The 15,850-nt window shown below is 33.6% G+C and overlaps 1 protein-coding gene across 4 annotated transcripts in view; it reads left to right on the top strand.

The window, feature by feature from the left end:
- Positions 1 to 14,329, top strand: part of RFX3 (regulatory factor X3) — a 106,987-nt gene extending 92,658 nt beyond the window's left edge. For 3 of the 4 annotated variants that reach the window (XM_084225464.1, XM_084225465.1, XM_084225466.1), the window contains 6 exons: positions 1,107 to 1,204; positions 1,496 to 1,645; positions 3,132 to 3,340; positions 4,327 to 4,480; positions 6,562 to 6,604; positions 7,537 to 14,329. In XM_084225464.1, coding sequence (XP_084081590.1) covers positions 1,107 to 1,204; positions 1,496 to 1,645; positions 3,132 to 3,340; positions 4,327 to 4,480; positions 6,562 to 6,604; positions 7,537 to 7,775 — 893 coding nt within the window. In that variant the 3' untranslated portion in view covers positions 7,776 to 14,329. The remainder of the gene's footprint in view (positions 1 to 1,106; positions 1,205 to 1,495; positions 1,646 to 3,131; positions 3,341 to 4,326; positions 4,481 to 6,561; positions 6,605 to 7,536) is intronic. The other variant, XM_084225467.1, reaches the window with a different exon arrangement.
- The last annotated feature ends 1,521 nt before the right edge of the window (positions 14,330 to 15,850 follow it).

Genomic DNA, 15,850 nt, shown 5'->3' with positions numbered 1-15,850 from the left:
GGTGAGTTATAAGAATTACCAGTATGGATTTTATTGCTTATGACTGCAAGTTTGAAGACGTGAAAAAGATAACACAGAAACTACAGTTTCTCTTCTAGTAAGTTTACATTTCTGGTAGGAAGCTGTATTTTTAAAAGGTATTATTAAAAAAATGTATTGCTTCCTTAGGTTTTTTCCTCTTCACTTTTGTAGTCATTCATTCTCTAGTAGTCTTCAGAAAACTTTAGTTTTTTCCTTTTTTTTGCCTACTTTTTGCAGTAGTTTGAGTGTAGTGCTGTTATGTCAATGTGCAAGGTTTAGGCATGGGAAAGCTGTGTTTGTATCACTCAGGAGATACAATTTTATTTATTCCAGATACTGTTCCTGGGACAATACTTCCTGCCCTCTTTTGAAAAATTAAAATTTCTTGTTTTAGTAATGCAAATTACTTAAGGGGCTTCCTCAGTGTCTCTCTAAATCTGTCAGCCATTCAGCATTTCTGTGGTTGCTATAGAAAAGAAACAAAATGCACACAGATTTCACAGTCATTTAAATAATTTCATTTTCTGTCAGTGAAACACACTTCTGTATCTTTTTTTTTTTGATGATATCCTTAAGGACTGCATGTGACAGAATTTATTCTTTAAAACTGAATTAAGCAGCACTATGACATAGTTTAAGATTAATTTGGACTTATTTGAGGAAACTGCAGTATTCCTATAAGTGGATTTTTCCCCAGACTTTTGCTTTTTGAATGAGGTGTATAGGTAAGATGGAAAACTGAAAATTTGTGATGGAAAATTCCACCACAACTGCTGCAATTAGTGCTGTTCTTGTATAGGAGTGCCCCAAACAATATTGCTAAGTTACTATGTTCTTTGGAAGATTGTCTGGTGAAGAAATCAGAAGTGCTTATTAAACCAAAAGTAAGAATAATATTACATTATATTATTAATACATTATTGTGTAATCTTTACTCAGTGAGACATTTTGAACCAAGACTAGATTTGTCTGGTAAGTAAATGCACCAAACCTGAAAGTTGCGTACAAGAGTTCTGAGGATGCAAAACATTTCAAGACAGGTGCACTGCTTTCTTTTCATTCTGTTTTTACTCTCCAATGTGCAGGTGCCTTGACCCAAGCCATTCGCAATTTTGCAAAAAGCCTTGAAGGTTGGCTTTCAAATGCCATGAACAATATTCCACAGAGGATGATACAAACCAAGGTAGATGAAACTTGAAATACTATTCTTGTAATAGCAAACCAAGTGGGTAATAGCATCTAAAAGCAGAAGCATTTTAACATTAATGCTAAATTTCATGTTTAGCATCAAGCATCAAATAATGGCAGAGGAAATAATATTTGATCTGCTACATGTTATAATTCAAAAATGAGGACTCATTAATATACACTATAAAAATAAGAGTCAGGACTCAATCTGTAGAATTATGGAGCACTATATTTAACTGTAGAATCTATTGGGCACAATATTTAAAAATAATAAATTTCTTCATAGGTTGCCGCTGTAAGTGCCTTTGCCCAGACTCTGCGAAGATACACATCTCTTAATCACCTGGCTCAAGCAGCTCGCGCTGTGCTTCAAAATACTTCTCAAATCAACCAGATGCTCAACGATCTCAACCGTGTTGATTTTGCCAATGTTCAGGTAAAATTCAGTTTTGAATAGCATGGGTTTTTAAAGTTTTATTTCTTCTATGACTTTGAACATTATTGTCAGGCATCATTCGATCAAGAAAGACAAGTGCTAATATTTTGCTCATTCATATACATTGTGACTCAGTCCAAATGTGATAGCTTATGCTTTAGGAAAGTAAGAGCTCAGAACCATTACCTGTTTCTATTTATTCTCTTGAAATGCATGTATTCTTCCAACTTCTATGCAGCTGTAGAGAAAATACCTTCTTAGAATGGGTACCATGAAACATGTCTTACTAATAGCAAAAGTTGTATTTTAGGATTAGAACTCAGTAGCATATCTTCTGAATGTCTCCTAAAGTTATTAAATGCATAGCATTTTCAGCAGAGACTGTCTCCATATATTAGTATTAAAACCCCATACATTAGTATTTTTTTCCTATGTACCTCTGCCTAAATTTACAAGATCTCCTGAATAATGGATTAGATTATTATGGTTAGAACCTATAGATCATAAATTCATGTTTTACTAAGCTTAATTTCTCTACATGTTTTTGCTTGTCTGAAGAAAAATACTTTTGTCCTTTCAGCCAGAGAAGTGAAAGGTTTCAGATTCCTGGTAGCTTTCTGTTTCTCTTAGTTGTAAAAGAGTGTTTTAATGTACTTGTTAACACATTCGACAGAAATCTAGTCAAGACTTCCTGACCAAAGATACAATATATTAAGCGCAGTAATATGTTGACATGGCTTGAGAATCTGTGAATGAGATGTTAACTTGGTACATGACAACTAAAGTTTAAATGGAAATGGCCTGCAGTTAGTGAGCTGTCTTTTTTTTTTTTTTCATTTTCTGAATTTAATGGTTAACTTTATTTAAACTTGGTAACACTGACTAAATTGCTGATTGCTGCATAGTGTGTTTCTCCGCTTATATGCAGCTTATGTTGTCTTTAAGTGATGTGTAATCTCTTACTGCATACAGTCAGCAAACAATCCTTGTTTGCATACAAAGTTTCTTTTTTAAGATGATGTAACAGGATTTATCTTTAAGCTTAACTTCTTCAGAATAAAAGGAATGTTGTGCTTGATTTCTCACCACTTCTTTTATTACTTTAGTCCCCTGCATTTCACTCTTCTTCCTACTTGTCCTGCCTTAAATCCCAGAAAAAAATTACAAGATATAAGTATTTCAATAGAAAAATTACAAAAGTAGAAGCCTTTTTTCACAAATGAATCTGGGAAATAGGAAACTTTTTTGTTTACATTGTTTGTTCTAACTTCTTTATCTGATGTAGGTTCTTTCATGCTATGCTTTTCCCACCTGGTTGCTTTCAACAAAACTACAACAGATGTAAAATAAAAACCACTTCTTAGTCTTTCTAGTAAGTGGGTCCAGTCTCTTTCATCCATTGAACAGCTTAACCTTTGAGATACAATTACATTGTGTGCTTTGGCTTATGTATTGTCAATTCAAGAGCTGCCATGTGCTATAACAGGAGCAGGCTTCCTGGGTGTGCCAGTGTGATGACAACATGGTTCAGAGACTCGAAACAGATTTCAAGATGACTCTTCAACAGCAGAGCACTCTGGAGCAGTGGGCTGCCTGGCTTGATAATGTAATGATGCAAGCGCTGAAACCATATGAAGGAAGACCCAGCTTTCCTAAAGCAGCACGGCAATTTCTGTTAAAATGGTCTTTCTACAGGTAGTATTTAATAGATTTTAAAACATTCTAACTGTTCTATTAATTGCTGAATTGTTCATTGTAATGAAGTTGACAAATCTAACAGTGGCTTGGTACATCATGAAAAACAAGAAGTTTTTTCAGAGGACTTCTGTTATTAACCTTGAACTCAGGGCTATCAGCAAATGAACAGGGACCTAAATGGCCCTAGTTTATTGTTTTAAAGGCCATCTGAAAATGAATGCAGGTGTAATTTTGTCCAGAGTTAGGAACATATTAAGAATTGTTTTGGTTAAAAAACTATGCAGTTATTAAGTCACTGTTGTTAGTATTACCTACTAAAACATTGTGCATCAATGTTTATTAGATAAGAAAGGCAAAAGCTGTTTTTAATATATGAAAAGAACATTAAGACAAGCATTTCATGTTAGCTGCTTATTGAAACAGTTATCAGAGTAAACCTTGTTCTTTGAACTTGACTGTAGCAACTGCTTACTGAAGATATGAAGACATAATATGAACACACAATAAGTTTATTGTTTTTGAATTTTAAGTTTCAAAACTTTTTAAATTCTGGCAATTAAAAGAGTTGCTGTGGAAAGATTGACACAACAGACACTATTTAAGATATAGTTTCTTTAAAAACAGATAGTTTTCTTGCCATTTCAGTTGTTTATGTTTTCAACAAAATTTCTTTCAAGTTAAGTTTTACACTTGTTTAATTAGTGGTAGTTATGCATAGGTCAATGCAGTGGTAGTTATGAATAGGTCAACCAAAACCAAATCAGTCTGGTTATTTCCCATGTGGTCTTCAACAGTACATTCTGAAAAAGGAGAGAAGCAAATGATTGCCCTTTCCTGGTCATCCCTTTAAATCAGGTATTTGAGGATAGTGTTGCTTTTGAGAATATTGGTTTTGAGGTGAAATGTCTGTCTAGATGGATAAATGTTAAAATGGCTGTGACATACAATACATAAACATATATATATTTTTTATTTTCAAATAGCTCAATGGTGATTCGGGATTTAACCTTGCGCAGTGCTGCTAGCTTTGGCTCTTTTCATCTGATCCGCTTGCTTTACGATGAATACATGTTTTACTTAGTAGAACATCGTGTTGCTCAGGCAACAGGAGAGACACCTATTGCAGTTATGGGAGAGGTAAGATAATATGTAAGAGACTAGATTGATAGATACAGTGATGAATTGGAGAAAGTGTTTTTGCACATTTTTAAGTGTGTATGTAGAATGGTCAGGTGTTCTGCAGTATTACAATAGACTGAGTTACAAATAAAATTGTTTCACTGGTTCATTGTCAGAGTATTAAAATAACATTGAATTGTTAAAATCAGTTATTTCTAAATGAACTTACTCTTTTACGAATCTGCACACAGATTCATTTGCATAGCTTGAAAAATGTTGATCAACCTGCAACCATTTTCCACTTTTTGAGACCTGAATATTTTATGTGAAAATAAAAAAGAGCATAGTAATAGGAAAATGTTACTTCTGTGGATCTGTTTACATGCATTTACACACATGATTCCCACACAAAATGTATACCCTTTTTGACATAAGAAGGCCGGTTTACATGCAGAATTTTGGCTTGTACAGGCCTGTTCACATACCAGTGCAGGCATACATAGAGGTTTGTTACACATTTGATTTTCATACAGTTGTTTCAAAAGACTATTTATTGGCTTGTAAAAGAAGATCTAGAGTCTCCAAACACAACTATTTTTTTATACTCAGCTATGGCATTTGCAAGGCAAAGTTTCTCTTATCCCTCTTCTTTTCAGTAGTTCATCTGACCTTTTATTTTGAGTGAGACAGTAAGAAAAGCATGAACTGTCCCCAAAGAATAATGCTTCAAAGGTGCTGTAAAATGGATCTATTTGAAAATATGCTAAATCCTTAATAGGAGGGATTTGTTACATTTTTACACTTGCGAGTCACTCTATCATGTTCTGTGTTACCTATAAATTGCAGGTAATTTTGCTAGTTGAGTTGTCATTCTCCTCACAAGATATATTGATAGGCTTATTAAATATTATAAAGAGATAATATACTTTCAGGAGAAGTTGGAAAGTGTCTCAGATTGCTTTGTCAAATTATTTTATATCATGTGTCATGACATGTTTTAGAAAAATTAAGTAATTTTTCTGCTTAGTAGAAAGACCCACCATCAGTATAGATGCTCTTACGTTTCTTGCCTTATATTTGCAGAAAGTGCTACACAAGTATGCAGTTACTACATTCTTTTTGTCTCAGCAGGCTTTATATGATAAAGACATAAATGTAGCATAGGGCCTCTAAAAAGTTTACGAGACTGAATATGGAAATGCTATGAGGGAGTAAGTATTGCAAAATTTTTGGAGGTGAGGGGCAGGATAGAAGTAATACATGAAATGCATGTCTTCTTATGTTTCTGTGTATTCAATGGCTGAAATAAAATGAGGAAGATTACAGTCCAACAAGCATTGTAAAACAGTATAAACGGGTTGCAGCTGAGAAAAGCATTCTCATACTTCTCCCTTCCTCTTCTTCCACCCTTGGACACAGGTATTGGCAAAATTCTTCTGGAAAAGACTGGTATCATCTATGGCTAGAAATGTATCTATCTAAACAATGTGCTTTTCATTTGATATCCACTGGTGGCATTTTACTCTTCCAAATTTCACGCAAGAGAAACGGAGGAAGGGAAGTGAAGGTTTCTAACTTAAATGCAGCTTCTTTTAAAAACTCTGGATTTCGATGTAAATCAGTAAACAGGTTATAAACCCTTTCTCAGCAGTGCCTTCCATCTGCCTTCCAGGTAGATAAACAACACTGTGACATACTTTATTTTTGCTCAAGCACAATTAAAATGGTGCCTGGGAAATTTTAAAGAGAGTTTTTTGTTATAATATTAACAATTCAGAATGAATATCCATTATAATTTATGGCTTTATAAGACACAGAAATAGCTCACTTCAAACAACAAAGGCCCTGAGAAGGTAATCTTTAAAAAAGGTTGTAGCTCTCCATTACCATTCTAATTTTTGAGGGTTTACTTACGGATAATTGTCTTAATAAGCACAAGACTGAAATGGAATGAGTTCTGCTATGGATATCGCTGCAGCTAAGATCATGCATTTGAATGAATGCGTCAAACCAGTGGAGCACAGATTTCCTACATCATAGATATTCTAAGTCCACATTTGCTTAAGACTGTGTCCATTTTTAAATTGTTTATTTTGCAGTTTGGTGATTTAAATGCTGTGTCCCCTGGAAATATGGATAAAGGTAAGCATTTTAGTATCTCCAGGGTATAATTCTGTTTAGATCTTATATGTCTCTGAGCAAAATAAATCCTTATGTTTTAAAAAAGCAGTCAAAGAGAATTTAGAGCTATCATCCTATAAAGTATCATCCTATAAGGTATATGTGTATGCTGTACGGATAATACAATAGCTATGTCTATAGCTTTGCAATGTACTACATGTAATAATGACTGGAATATCGTAGGTTTGTTAGTAATAATATTTTGAAGTTAGTAAGAATATTTTGAAGATCTTTACTATTGTCACAGAGAAATACTCCAATTTTTATGCAAATTTTGTTATATCTAATAGGATGCAGCAGGGTAACAGCTGTGGAAAGAAAGACAAGAGTATGCTTATGGATATTTAACTGTAGTGAATATTTTGCTAAGTCAAGAAGCAGAATTGTATGCAAGTAGTCAGGGAGAAATTAGTTCCTTAAATTCTCTTCCTGCCCTATTTTGACATGCATTCTTATACTGACTACTTGAGTGATTTGGTGTGATTTGACCTCAGAACTCAACTAGTGAATATAAGAATGTTTGTCAAAATTTGGGGTCAAGTGACCACAACTCTCCTGACCTCAATTTCCCTATCTGTACCTGAAAGTAACAACTCTTGTTCATCATGTTTAGGAAATTAGATATTTTCCAATATGAAGTTAACATTGTTTGTTAGACCTTTTTTGAGATTGCAGGCTTTTTTCCACATCAAAAGTGTGTAGCTGAAGTTATGAAACCTGAATCTGTTTATCTATTTGAGAAACAGTTGACTTCTTTTCCATTAAAATTTTAATTTTCAGTTTATGCTTTATCAGATTGCTCCCCTGTATTTCAACTGTTACTTACAAAATAAAGAGCCTTGTATTAGAAACTTCTCGCTTTGTGGTAGTTACATGCTGGTTTGTTTGTGCAGATGAGGGCAGCGAAGTTGAAAGTGAAATAGATGAAGAGCTGGATGAAAGTGGAGAGCCACAAGCTAAGAGGGAGAAAACTGAGCTAAACCAGGCATTCCAGGTGGGCTGCATGCAGCCAGTGCTTGAGAGTGGAGTACAGCAGAACCTCCTGAACCCAATTCATAATGAGCACATTGTTGCAACTACTCAGACTATCAGACAATGCAGTGCTACTGGAAATACATATACTGCAGTCTAATGTGAAACTTCCCCTGGCCTCTGACACACACCCCATTGCATTAGCTGTTTAGGTTTAATATGAAAAAGAAAAAAAAAAAAAAAAAGAGAATAAGTCTGAAGGTTGACTGTTGTCAAATGTAATGTTCTGATCATTATTTTGTTGGAGTTGTTAAATGGAATGGGTGTACGTATTTTGCCAGGTCTGTTTAGAAACAAATTTTTGTAAACGAAATCATTTTACTTTGGCCACTCAATATGAAGAGGTTTCTTTGTATCAAATGCAAGGAAGATTTTTGCAAAGTTTAATGTTAATGTTTTGTCCTCTTATAATAATTTAATTTTTTTCATAGTTTAAAAAATATTTTAATGTTAATTATTAGTTATTATGCTGATTTCATATAGATAGGTTTTTAATTAGATGCACTTCTGTGAAATATCAAAAGAACTGTTTTCTTTGATTTACACTGGAGGCATACTTATTTGACAGCAGATGTATCAAATTTGTTATAAAAGGTGCTTTTCATCGTACTACGAGAAGACACTATTTTGATAAAATTGTGAGTATTCAGGGGGATTTTTTGTAATAATGCTGGAGGGTTGAGAAGATCTCCTCATTTCTTCCTGTGAGGAAGAAGCTGTTTAAAAGACAGAATTATATCAGAATGTGGTAATCTGTATGGCATAAATATACCTAATTATCTGAACATGATCTAAACAATGCAAGCTTCTTTTAAAATCAACAGTTTCAGATATTATTTGCATACCAGTTCCTCTGTTTTGAAGACTACTGATTCTATATGTGAGGCCACTGAACAGATTGCTTTTGATTGTTCAGTGGCACTGTAGTTGTTAGAAACTGAAGCTAAAAAAGAAGTGACTTGATTATTGTTAATTTTAAGTGTATGTGCTACTTATGCTGAACTGGACATACAGGAAAACATTCCATTTGGATGACTTTCTTCTATTCCAGGTCTTTTCCTACTAGTGGTTCAATCTGCTGCTCTTAGAAAAGATGATTTATAGAATGCAAGGAATGTAGCAACCTGCATCATTTTCCTTTCAAAAACATTTCCTTGTTGATAAAGTGGATTTAAATTTTTACAAAAATTAGACAAGGCAGTGTAACTGGCACACCTCACTTGTACCTATTCCCAATTGTGTAGAATTTGAATAGGTGGCTAGATGGACCATTGCCATTTAAGAATGTACATCAGGGATCATTGTACCTCGGCTATTACATGGTGCCTTAAACAGAACTGAAGCTAAGACTTAGTACTTTTTGTTATTCTTAACTCTTAAATTAATTCAACAAGGTGTGCCTGTCATTTTCAAATTCCCTAAGATGTAAGGACAGGTTACACGGCCTTCAAAAGAATAAAAGGATTTTTTTATTATTAAATAATTTTAATATCCCTCTTAGAATGACAATAGACCTATTTTTTCTCGTTTCTAGCTGGATTTCACTTTAATAGAAATAAAATTTGCTTGGGAATTTGGAAAGCAAAACTAGCTTTAATACCAACTTCAAATGTCAAAATAGATTGACCATAGTCCCAAGCATGATTATATATTTTCTAAACCCTTGCCTACTTTTAATTTTAAAAACTAAAAAGAAATAAATGAGCAGGTACATAATGCAGTGCATGTTTTCAATTTCTATATTTTGTGGTGTATTAGCCAGATATTACATTTTAATGGTTAAATAATATCAGTTTATAGAGACCATATTAATTGACATTAAAGAACTCAAGTTTTTCTTCACAAATATTTCATTATGCAGACACATGAGTTTACTACACTAAAGTAGTGGAGTTAAATAAGAAAAAAAATTCCAAAAAGTGAATGAGAACACAAAAAGATCAACTTTACAGGAAAGACTGTGTAAAAAAAATAGGATTCTTTTATTCTGGCTTATCTAGTGTGTCTGGAAATGACTTTAAAGTCATATATACCAAATGGGAGAAGAGCATGTAAAATGGAACTGTATTTATAGCAAACAAGTTTGTTGCTAGAGTTTACATATGCTCCAAATACAGCTGCACATAAACTAAAATGTCCTAACATTACTGGTGCACAAAAAAAAATTTTAATTCCTTTGCAGAATTGTGAACCCATCCAGCTCATTCTGTGTAGGCATAATTCCTACTAATGTCAGTAGATGGCTTTTGCCTCAGTAAAAAGTAAAAGTGACATTTATATTCATTATTTCTAAACTCATAAATGCACTGAATCTCATTATAGATTTTGTTGTCACATATATTGCTCAGTGTGTCCTGATTTTTCCTTAGAAATCAGCACATCTGTACCCGTCACCAAAAATGCTAAAACTAAGCTGTGATAAATATTTACTCCCCTTCATTGTGCATTATAAGATGTTTACAAGTAAAATAAAGTGAAATAATTCAACTTTTTTTTTCATTTTCAGCTTTTTTTTAATACTGTAGTAGTTGTTTTAATTTTTGTGTTTGTGTTTTCTTATACTTTCTTGGTTTAATGTTGAATTTGTTGTTGCTGAGAAAAGAGTACAATTGTAAAAGGTAAATCTAGATTGCTATATATGTTGGGACTTGAGTATCTTTCATTGTTTAGCTTTCCACTCCACTCAGTTGTTAAATGTCATAAAGTGAAAAACAAAACTGAACAAAAATCTGAATACAAAAAATGGAATGTATTTCATAGCTTCTAAAAACAATGAATTATCAAAACAAATTGGAACTTTCACAGGTTCAGAAAACTGACTGGAGTCTGTATTATTACTCTTAAATCATAAAGATTTTACCAGGATTTTTTAGAGCAACTATCTTACCGTGCTGTAAACTTACAGATTTGGGGGTCTTTTGTTTTGTTCTTACTGAAATTTCAATCAAATGCTTAGATAAAACATTTTGCACACTCTTGCTGTTTAATAGCTGGGTTTTAGTACTTGTTGAAGTAGAGAGATACGAATACCTCAGTGTGTATTCTGTAATGTGTAGTGTGCGGCTGCATTGCCACACCAGCTCTGAAGTCTGTTGTCAATGCTATGGAGAGGTGTAGCGTGTGTCCACAGGGTAGACATTATGAGAGTTGACATGATTTATGTGTTTTATCTAATCTTAAAATGGAGTCCAGAATAATTATTTTAGAGGCATTTCCCCCATTAGCACAAAATAGCACAGTGAACAGTGTGGGGGAAGAGGTCTTGTTGAACTACCTTTTCAAAGCACAGGGCCCAATTTTCAAAAGTTTTATATATGTTAAAGTGTTTTGTTACATTTCATCCTTCTTGTGGTAAATCAGTTTTAAAACTTTTTTTTTTCCAGTTTTTTTTTTTTTTTGCTTGTACTGTAGTATGCTCAAAGCACCTTCATTTTTTTAAAAGTTCCACAAAAATTTGGAAAATAGATGTTAAATTATTTGCCGATAAAATTATGATTTTAAAGGCATTGCTGCCTTTAGTTCAAAAAAAATAGAAAAATGAAGTTCTGTCATTCAGGAATACATAGGTCTATATATAAATTTGATTTAAAGCAAGGTTTTTTTAAATATCAGAAACACTTTTTGTTTTATCTTGGTTTCCCTAGGAGAAATGATGAGATGTCTTTATCATTCTCACCAACTCACATCTGCACTGTTTAGAAAAAGTCCATGTTAGAGATGCACTGCAATCCAATTTAATTCAGAATGCTTTTACAAAACAAAAACAACCCCTAAGAGCCATAAATGTGCAGACAAAAACCCCAGATTTATTAGTAATATAAGTATACAACAATAATTTCAGAGTTTAAAATATAAATCTGAGAGAGCAAGATGAATTTCTGAAAATTGGGCCCTTGTCACACTAACAGGACATACTCTTTGTATACAGTTTAAAGCAAATTGATACATGGAATTCTAGTATCTCTGCTAATTAGTTTGGTGATTTAACACTGACAATAAAAACTGGAATAGAAGCATAAACACACAGTGCTTAGTTCTAGTACTAGGAAATTAATTTGATATAATGCCTTGCATTAACCCTTTGAGCATTGTAAGTAACATGATGGGAACAAAGATTTTTAGATAATTTAACTAGTTCACTGAGCATATACTTTGAAATAGCTTATAGTGTTGTAAATCTTTTTTTACTTATGTCTAAAGTAAATACTTGCATACAATATGGGGATGTTTTTTTATTAATAGGGGCCTCAGTAGATGTAGGCAGAATATTCATTGCCATTTATATGTACTGTGTAATATAATACAGTACTTCAGCTCCCTGGTTTTCATAACTGCATATATATATATACAAAGAAAATCAAACATGATTCTACAGATAGGAAGTTGTCTACTTTAAGATTCCTTTAGAAGATAAAGGTTTAGAAAATATATTCAGCTATTTTGAAAATCTCTTGAGATAGATTAGTATTGGAATACTCCGGTACTGTAAAAGAGAAATCTTTAGGATTAAAAGAAGGTTTAGTAATAATAAATTTTGCAGAATATTTGATGTGTTTGCATTGAAATTTTTGGCAGTGTTTGTGAGAAACAGGAACAAAAAGTGCACAATTATGTTAATATTCCTTTTAAAACTCAGTCACTGCAATAATGACTAGCTAGAAGATGAAGGTATTTTATTAAATTTCACATGCAAGGGTACAGTTTGGATGGCCCTTATTGAATGTCAGAATTTTAAAAGCAACCCGAAATTGCACGAGCAAATAATTTTAAAAGCCCCTTTGTTCTTAAAATTACTGCTTACAGGAACAAGGGAACAAGTGTAGCAGCAAGTAAAGGTTCTTTTAACTTAGAGATACTGATGCCACCTTACTAAGTGAGAATACAGTACATTTTCTACTGGTTCCTTGCAATATCAATCAGCAAACACTAAAGCAGCTATACTTATTTAAGTCTAGCTGAAGGCAGAGAAAAAGGGTATCATTTAAAGTTATTTAAGGGAATTACGTCAGTAGTATAGTGCAAGTAAGTTGTAAACATTTTTAGTCAGTTAATGCAAATTAATGCATAATTAATTAACATAAATGCAATACTCAAAGGGTTTTAATTTAACAACTTTTTTTATTCATAATTTACTGTAAATGCTTCTGAGTTTGCATGCCTTGATCATTGCTGCTAGTGATTTTATGTGCCAGTAGACCTGAGTTTAATTTACCAGTTTAACTAAGAAATAGTAAAAGCCACTTACAAAGTGACTGCCTAGTGTTTGTTTGAAGTAAAATATGCCTTAGTTTGAAAACTATCATTTTAACTCTTGTTTTATTCTGATTTTCTTCTCCTTTTCCTGTTGAAAAAAAAAAATTGGCATTTTGGGATTGGAAGCCCTGAGTAGTTAAATATTTGGTAAGAATTGTTCTTGGAGATTGCTCATTAAGGCTGAAATTCACTGTAGAAAACAAGGCCCAGAAAAAGCCTATGGGCATCAAATGAGCCTCACTTAACACTAATTCAGGAAGATGTTCTTTGTATGTTCTTAAGCACTTTCTTGGTTATGGTGCAAACATCTTACAGGAATTTTCAGTTCTAGATTAATTTTATTCTGAAATAATAAATGTCTTTTTAGGAGGAATTTAGACTTCAGAGGAGCAACGTTGAATGGATTGGGTTTTAACAGGAACTCAGTTCAATTCGTTTTGACTCACTGATACCAGCAAAAGCTTTTTACACAAAGAATATTTAATGGGTTCCCCAAGTAAAGTTTCCTTCCATACAATATTAAAGTGACTGCCTTGTATTTAAACATTAAATACCCATCTTAAAGTAACCCAGTTAAGCAACTTAAAATATGTTGGGAAAATAACACTTTTGTACCAAAGCAAGTTGCCCATTTCCACTCATACCCACTGAAAATTTGGATTTACAGTTAATAACCAATGAGGCTGTTAAAGAAACTTCGAGTGCCTTTCAAAACTTGGAAAATTGTGCCTGAGGTGGTAAACTTTAATTAGGTTAATTCTAGAGCTACCAATCAGTAATTTTATCATCACTCAGGGCTTTCTTACCTTCTAGGAAACTTCCCTTATTGCATTTATTTTCTACTGTATTTTTTTTAAGTGCCATCATTTAAATTTCACTTAGTAAGTGGCAGATTACATTATCCAGTCCCACAGCACAGAAACATCATAACACTAGGACATATTCAAATTCTTATTTTCCAGTTGACTGAATATATTATGTAAATGAGGTAAGCAACTTTTTGTAGATTGTATGTGTGAGATAATGTAATGTTCTTTTCCAGTTTTTGGGCTACAGTTGAATATACTTTTTAATTATTTAAAGAAGACATCTTTACAGAATAACGTGATGGTTTTTTTTGTATAATGTATTTGATTTTGTAAATACGTATTTCCTGATGTGATTTTTGTGACAAATGCTAAATCTTTTAGTATATAATGTCCTCTCAAAACTGGCAGGAGCTAAATAATAGTTTGTTGGCAATTTGTATTGTGTACTGTACAATAACTGGGGACCTTTTATAATTATAAAAATATATATTAACTTTTAGTGTGTTGTATAAAAAAATGACTGGAACATACTAAAGACAGTAGGATTTTTCTGAATATTTCAGACTTGAACTCAGGCTAGCTTTCTTGTGTTTTTCAAAACAAAATTGTGTCTTGTCTTTTAAAATCAATAAATTTGTTTTCTTGTTACAAACATACCTGAATGGCTTCAGTTCTTGTATAGCTGTTTTGGACTGCTGTACTGTTGATTTTGAGAGAAAAATTACTGCACTTACACCTTTGAAATAAGACCCCTTTTTTTTTTTAATTTAACAACAACAGAACTAAGTTACAAGTGTGTCTCAGATGGCAAAAACCCCAAGTATTTTGAATCAATCACAGAATTGCTAGGGTTGGAAGGAACCTCTGAAGATCATCTAATCTAGCGCACCCTGCCAAGGCAGGATCACCTAGGAAGTTGGTTCAACTGACATGCTGTCATATTCCCAGTAAAAAGAGACTGTAATGTGCTCATTTCAATGTTAACAGTAATTTGCCATTACAGATTTATGTAGTTAACAACTAACAGTGAAAGGCCTGCAAACTCTGGCCTCCAGGAATTAGTGGTGTCAGTTTGGTACCAGCAGAAGCTACTTTTGCAATTTTTGCTGTAAATATTCTGCAAAATGGTAATGTGTTAGATGTTTTGACAATTACACAAAACTTAGTTGAAAGCCTAATCCTACCAGTTCATATATTTTATGGGCCTCAAGTATGTGTTGCAGGCACCATATATATTTCATATTATATTTCATAAAAATAAATGCTGAATTTTATTTTAATGGGGAGGACCCACCAAGTAATAGATAATTGAACATATCAAATAGCTATTGGATACCAAGATTAAAACAGGTATTTCACACAGAACTGTAGTAAAGGTAGAAGAGTTGCACCCTAAAGCTTACTTTTCTCAGGATGTTTGGCCATAAATGATGGTCCACTCATTGCCTATTCTTTAATTTCAAATGAAGACCAAAGCTTAGTATAGTACAGTATTGGTGCCTGCATTGCATTGTACCTTACAAGACTGCAACTACACCAGTGAACCAGCTGCAACTAAAGAGTCGGGAAATTGTCAAGGCTGGAAAAGACCTTCAAGATCACCCAGCCCAACTGTGCGCTTGTCACCCATAAATCACCCGTCCATGCACTACCCTTGTCACCCATAAACCACCAAACCACATCACCAGACCCAGATGCCTCTTGAGGACCTCCAGGGACAGTCACTCTACCACCTCTGTGGGCAAACTGTTCCAATCTCTGACCACCCTAACAGTGAAAAAAAATTTCTACCTGAATCTCCCCTGTCTCAGCTTAAGGTCATTTCCTCTTGTCTTCTCACTGCAAGCACAGCAGAAGAGATCAACCCTTACCTCACTGCAGCCTCCCTTCAGGCAGTTGCAGAGAGCAATGAGGTCTACCCTGAGCCACCTCAAGACTAAATAAACCCAGCTCTCACAAGTGTTTCTCTGTGAAATGTTCTAATTGTCATTTTTTTGGACACGTTATAGGAATTTAGCGTCCTTTTTAAAGTGAGCCCAGAACTGAACACAGGATTTGAGGTGTCACCTCACCAGCTCTGAGTACAGGGGGGCAATCCCTGCCCTGCTCCTGC

This window comes from Fringilla coelebs (assembly GCF_963513975.1).
Source record: "Fringilla coelebs genome assembly, chromosome: Z".
NCBI classification, from domain to species: Eukaryota; Metazoa; Chordata; class Aves; order Passeriformes; family Fringillidae; genus Fringilla; species Fringilla coelebs.
The sequence above is the reverse complement of the archived record's forward strand: the minus strand, read 5'-3'. Positions and strand labels throughout refer to the sequence as shown.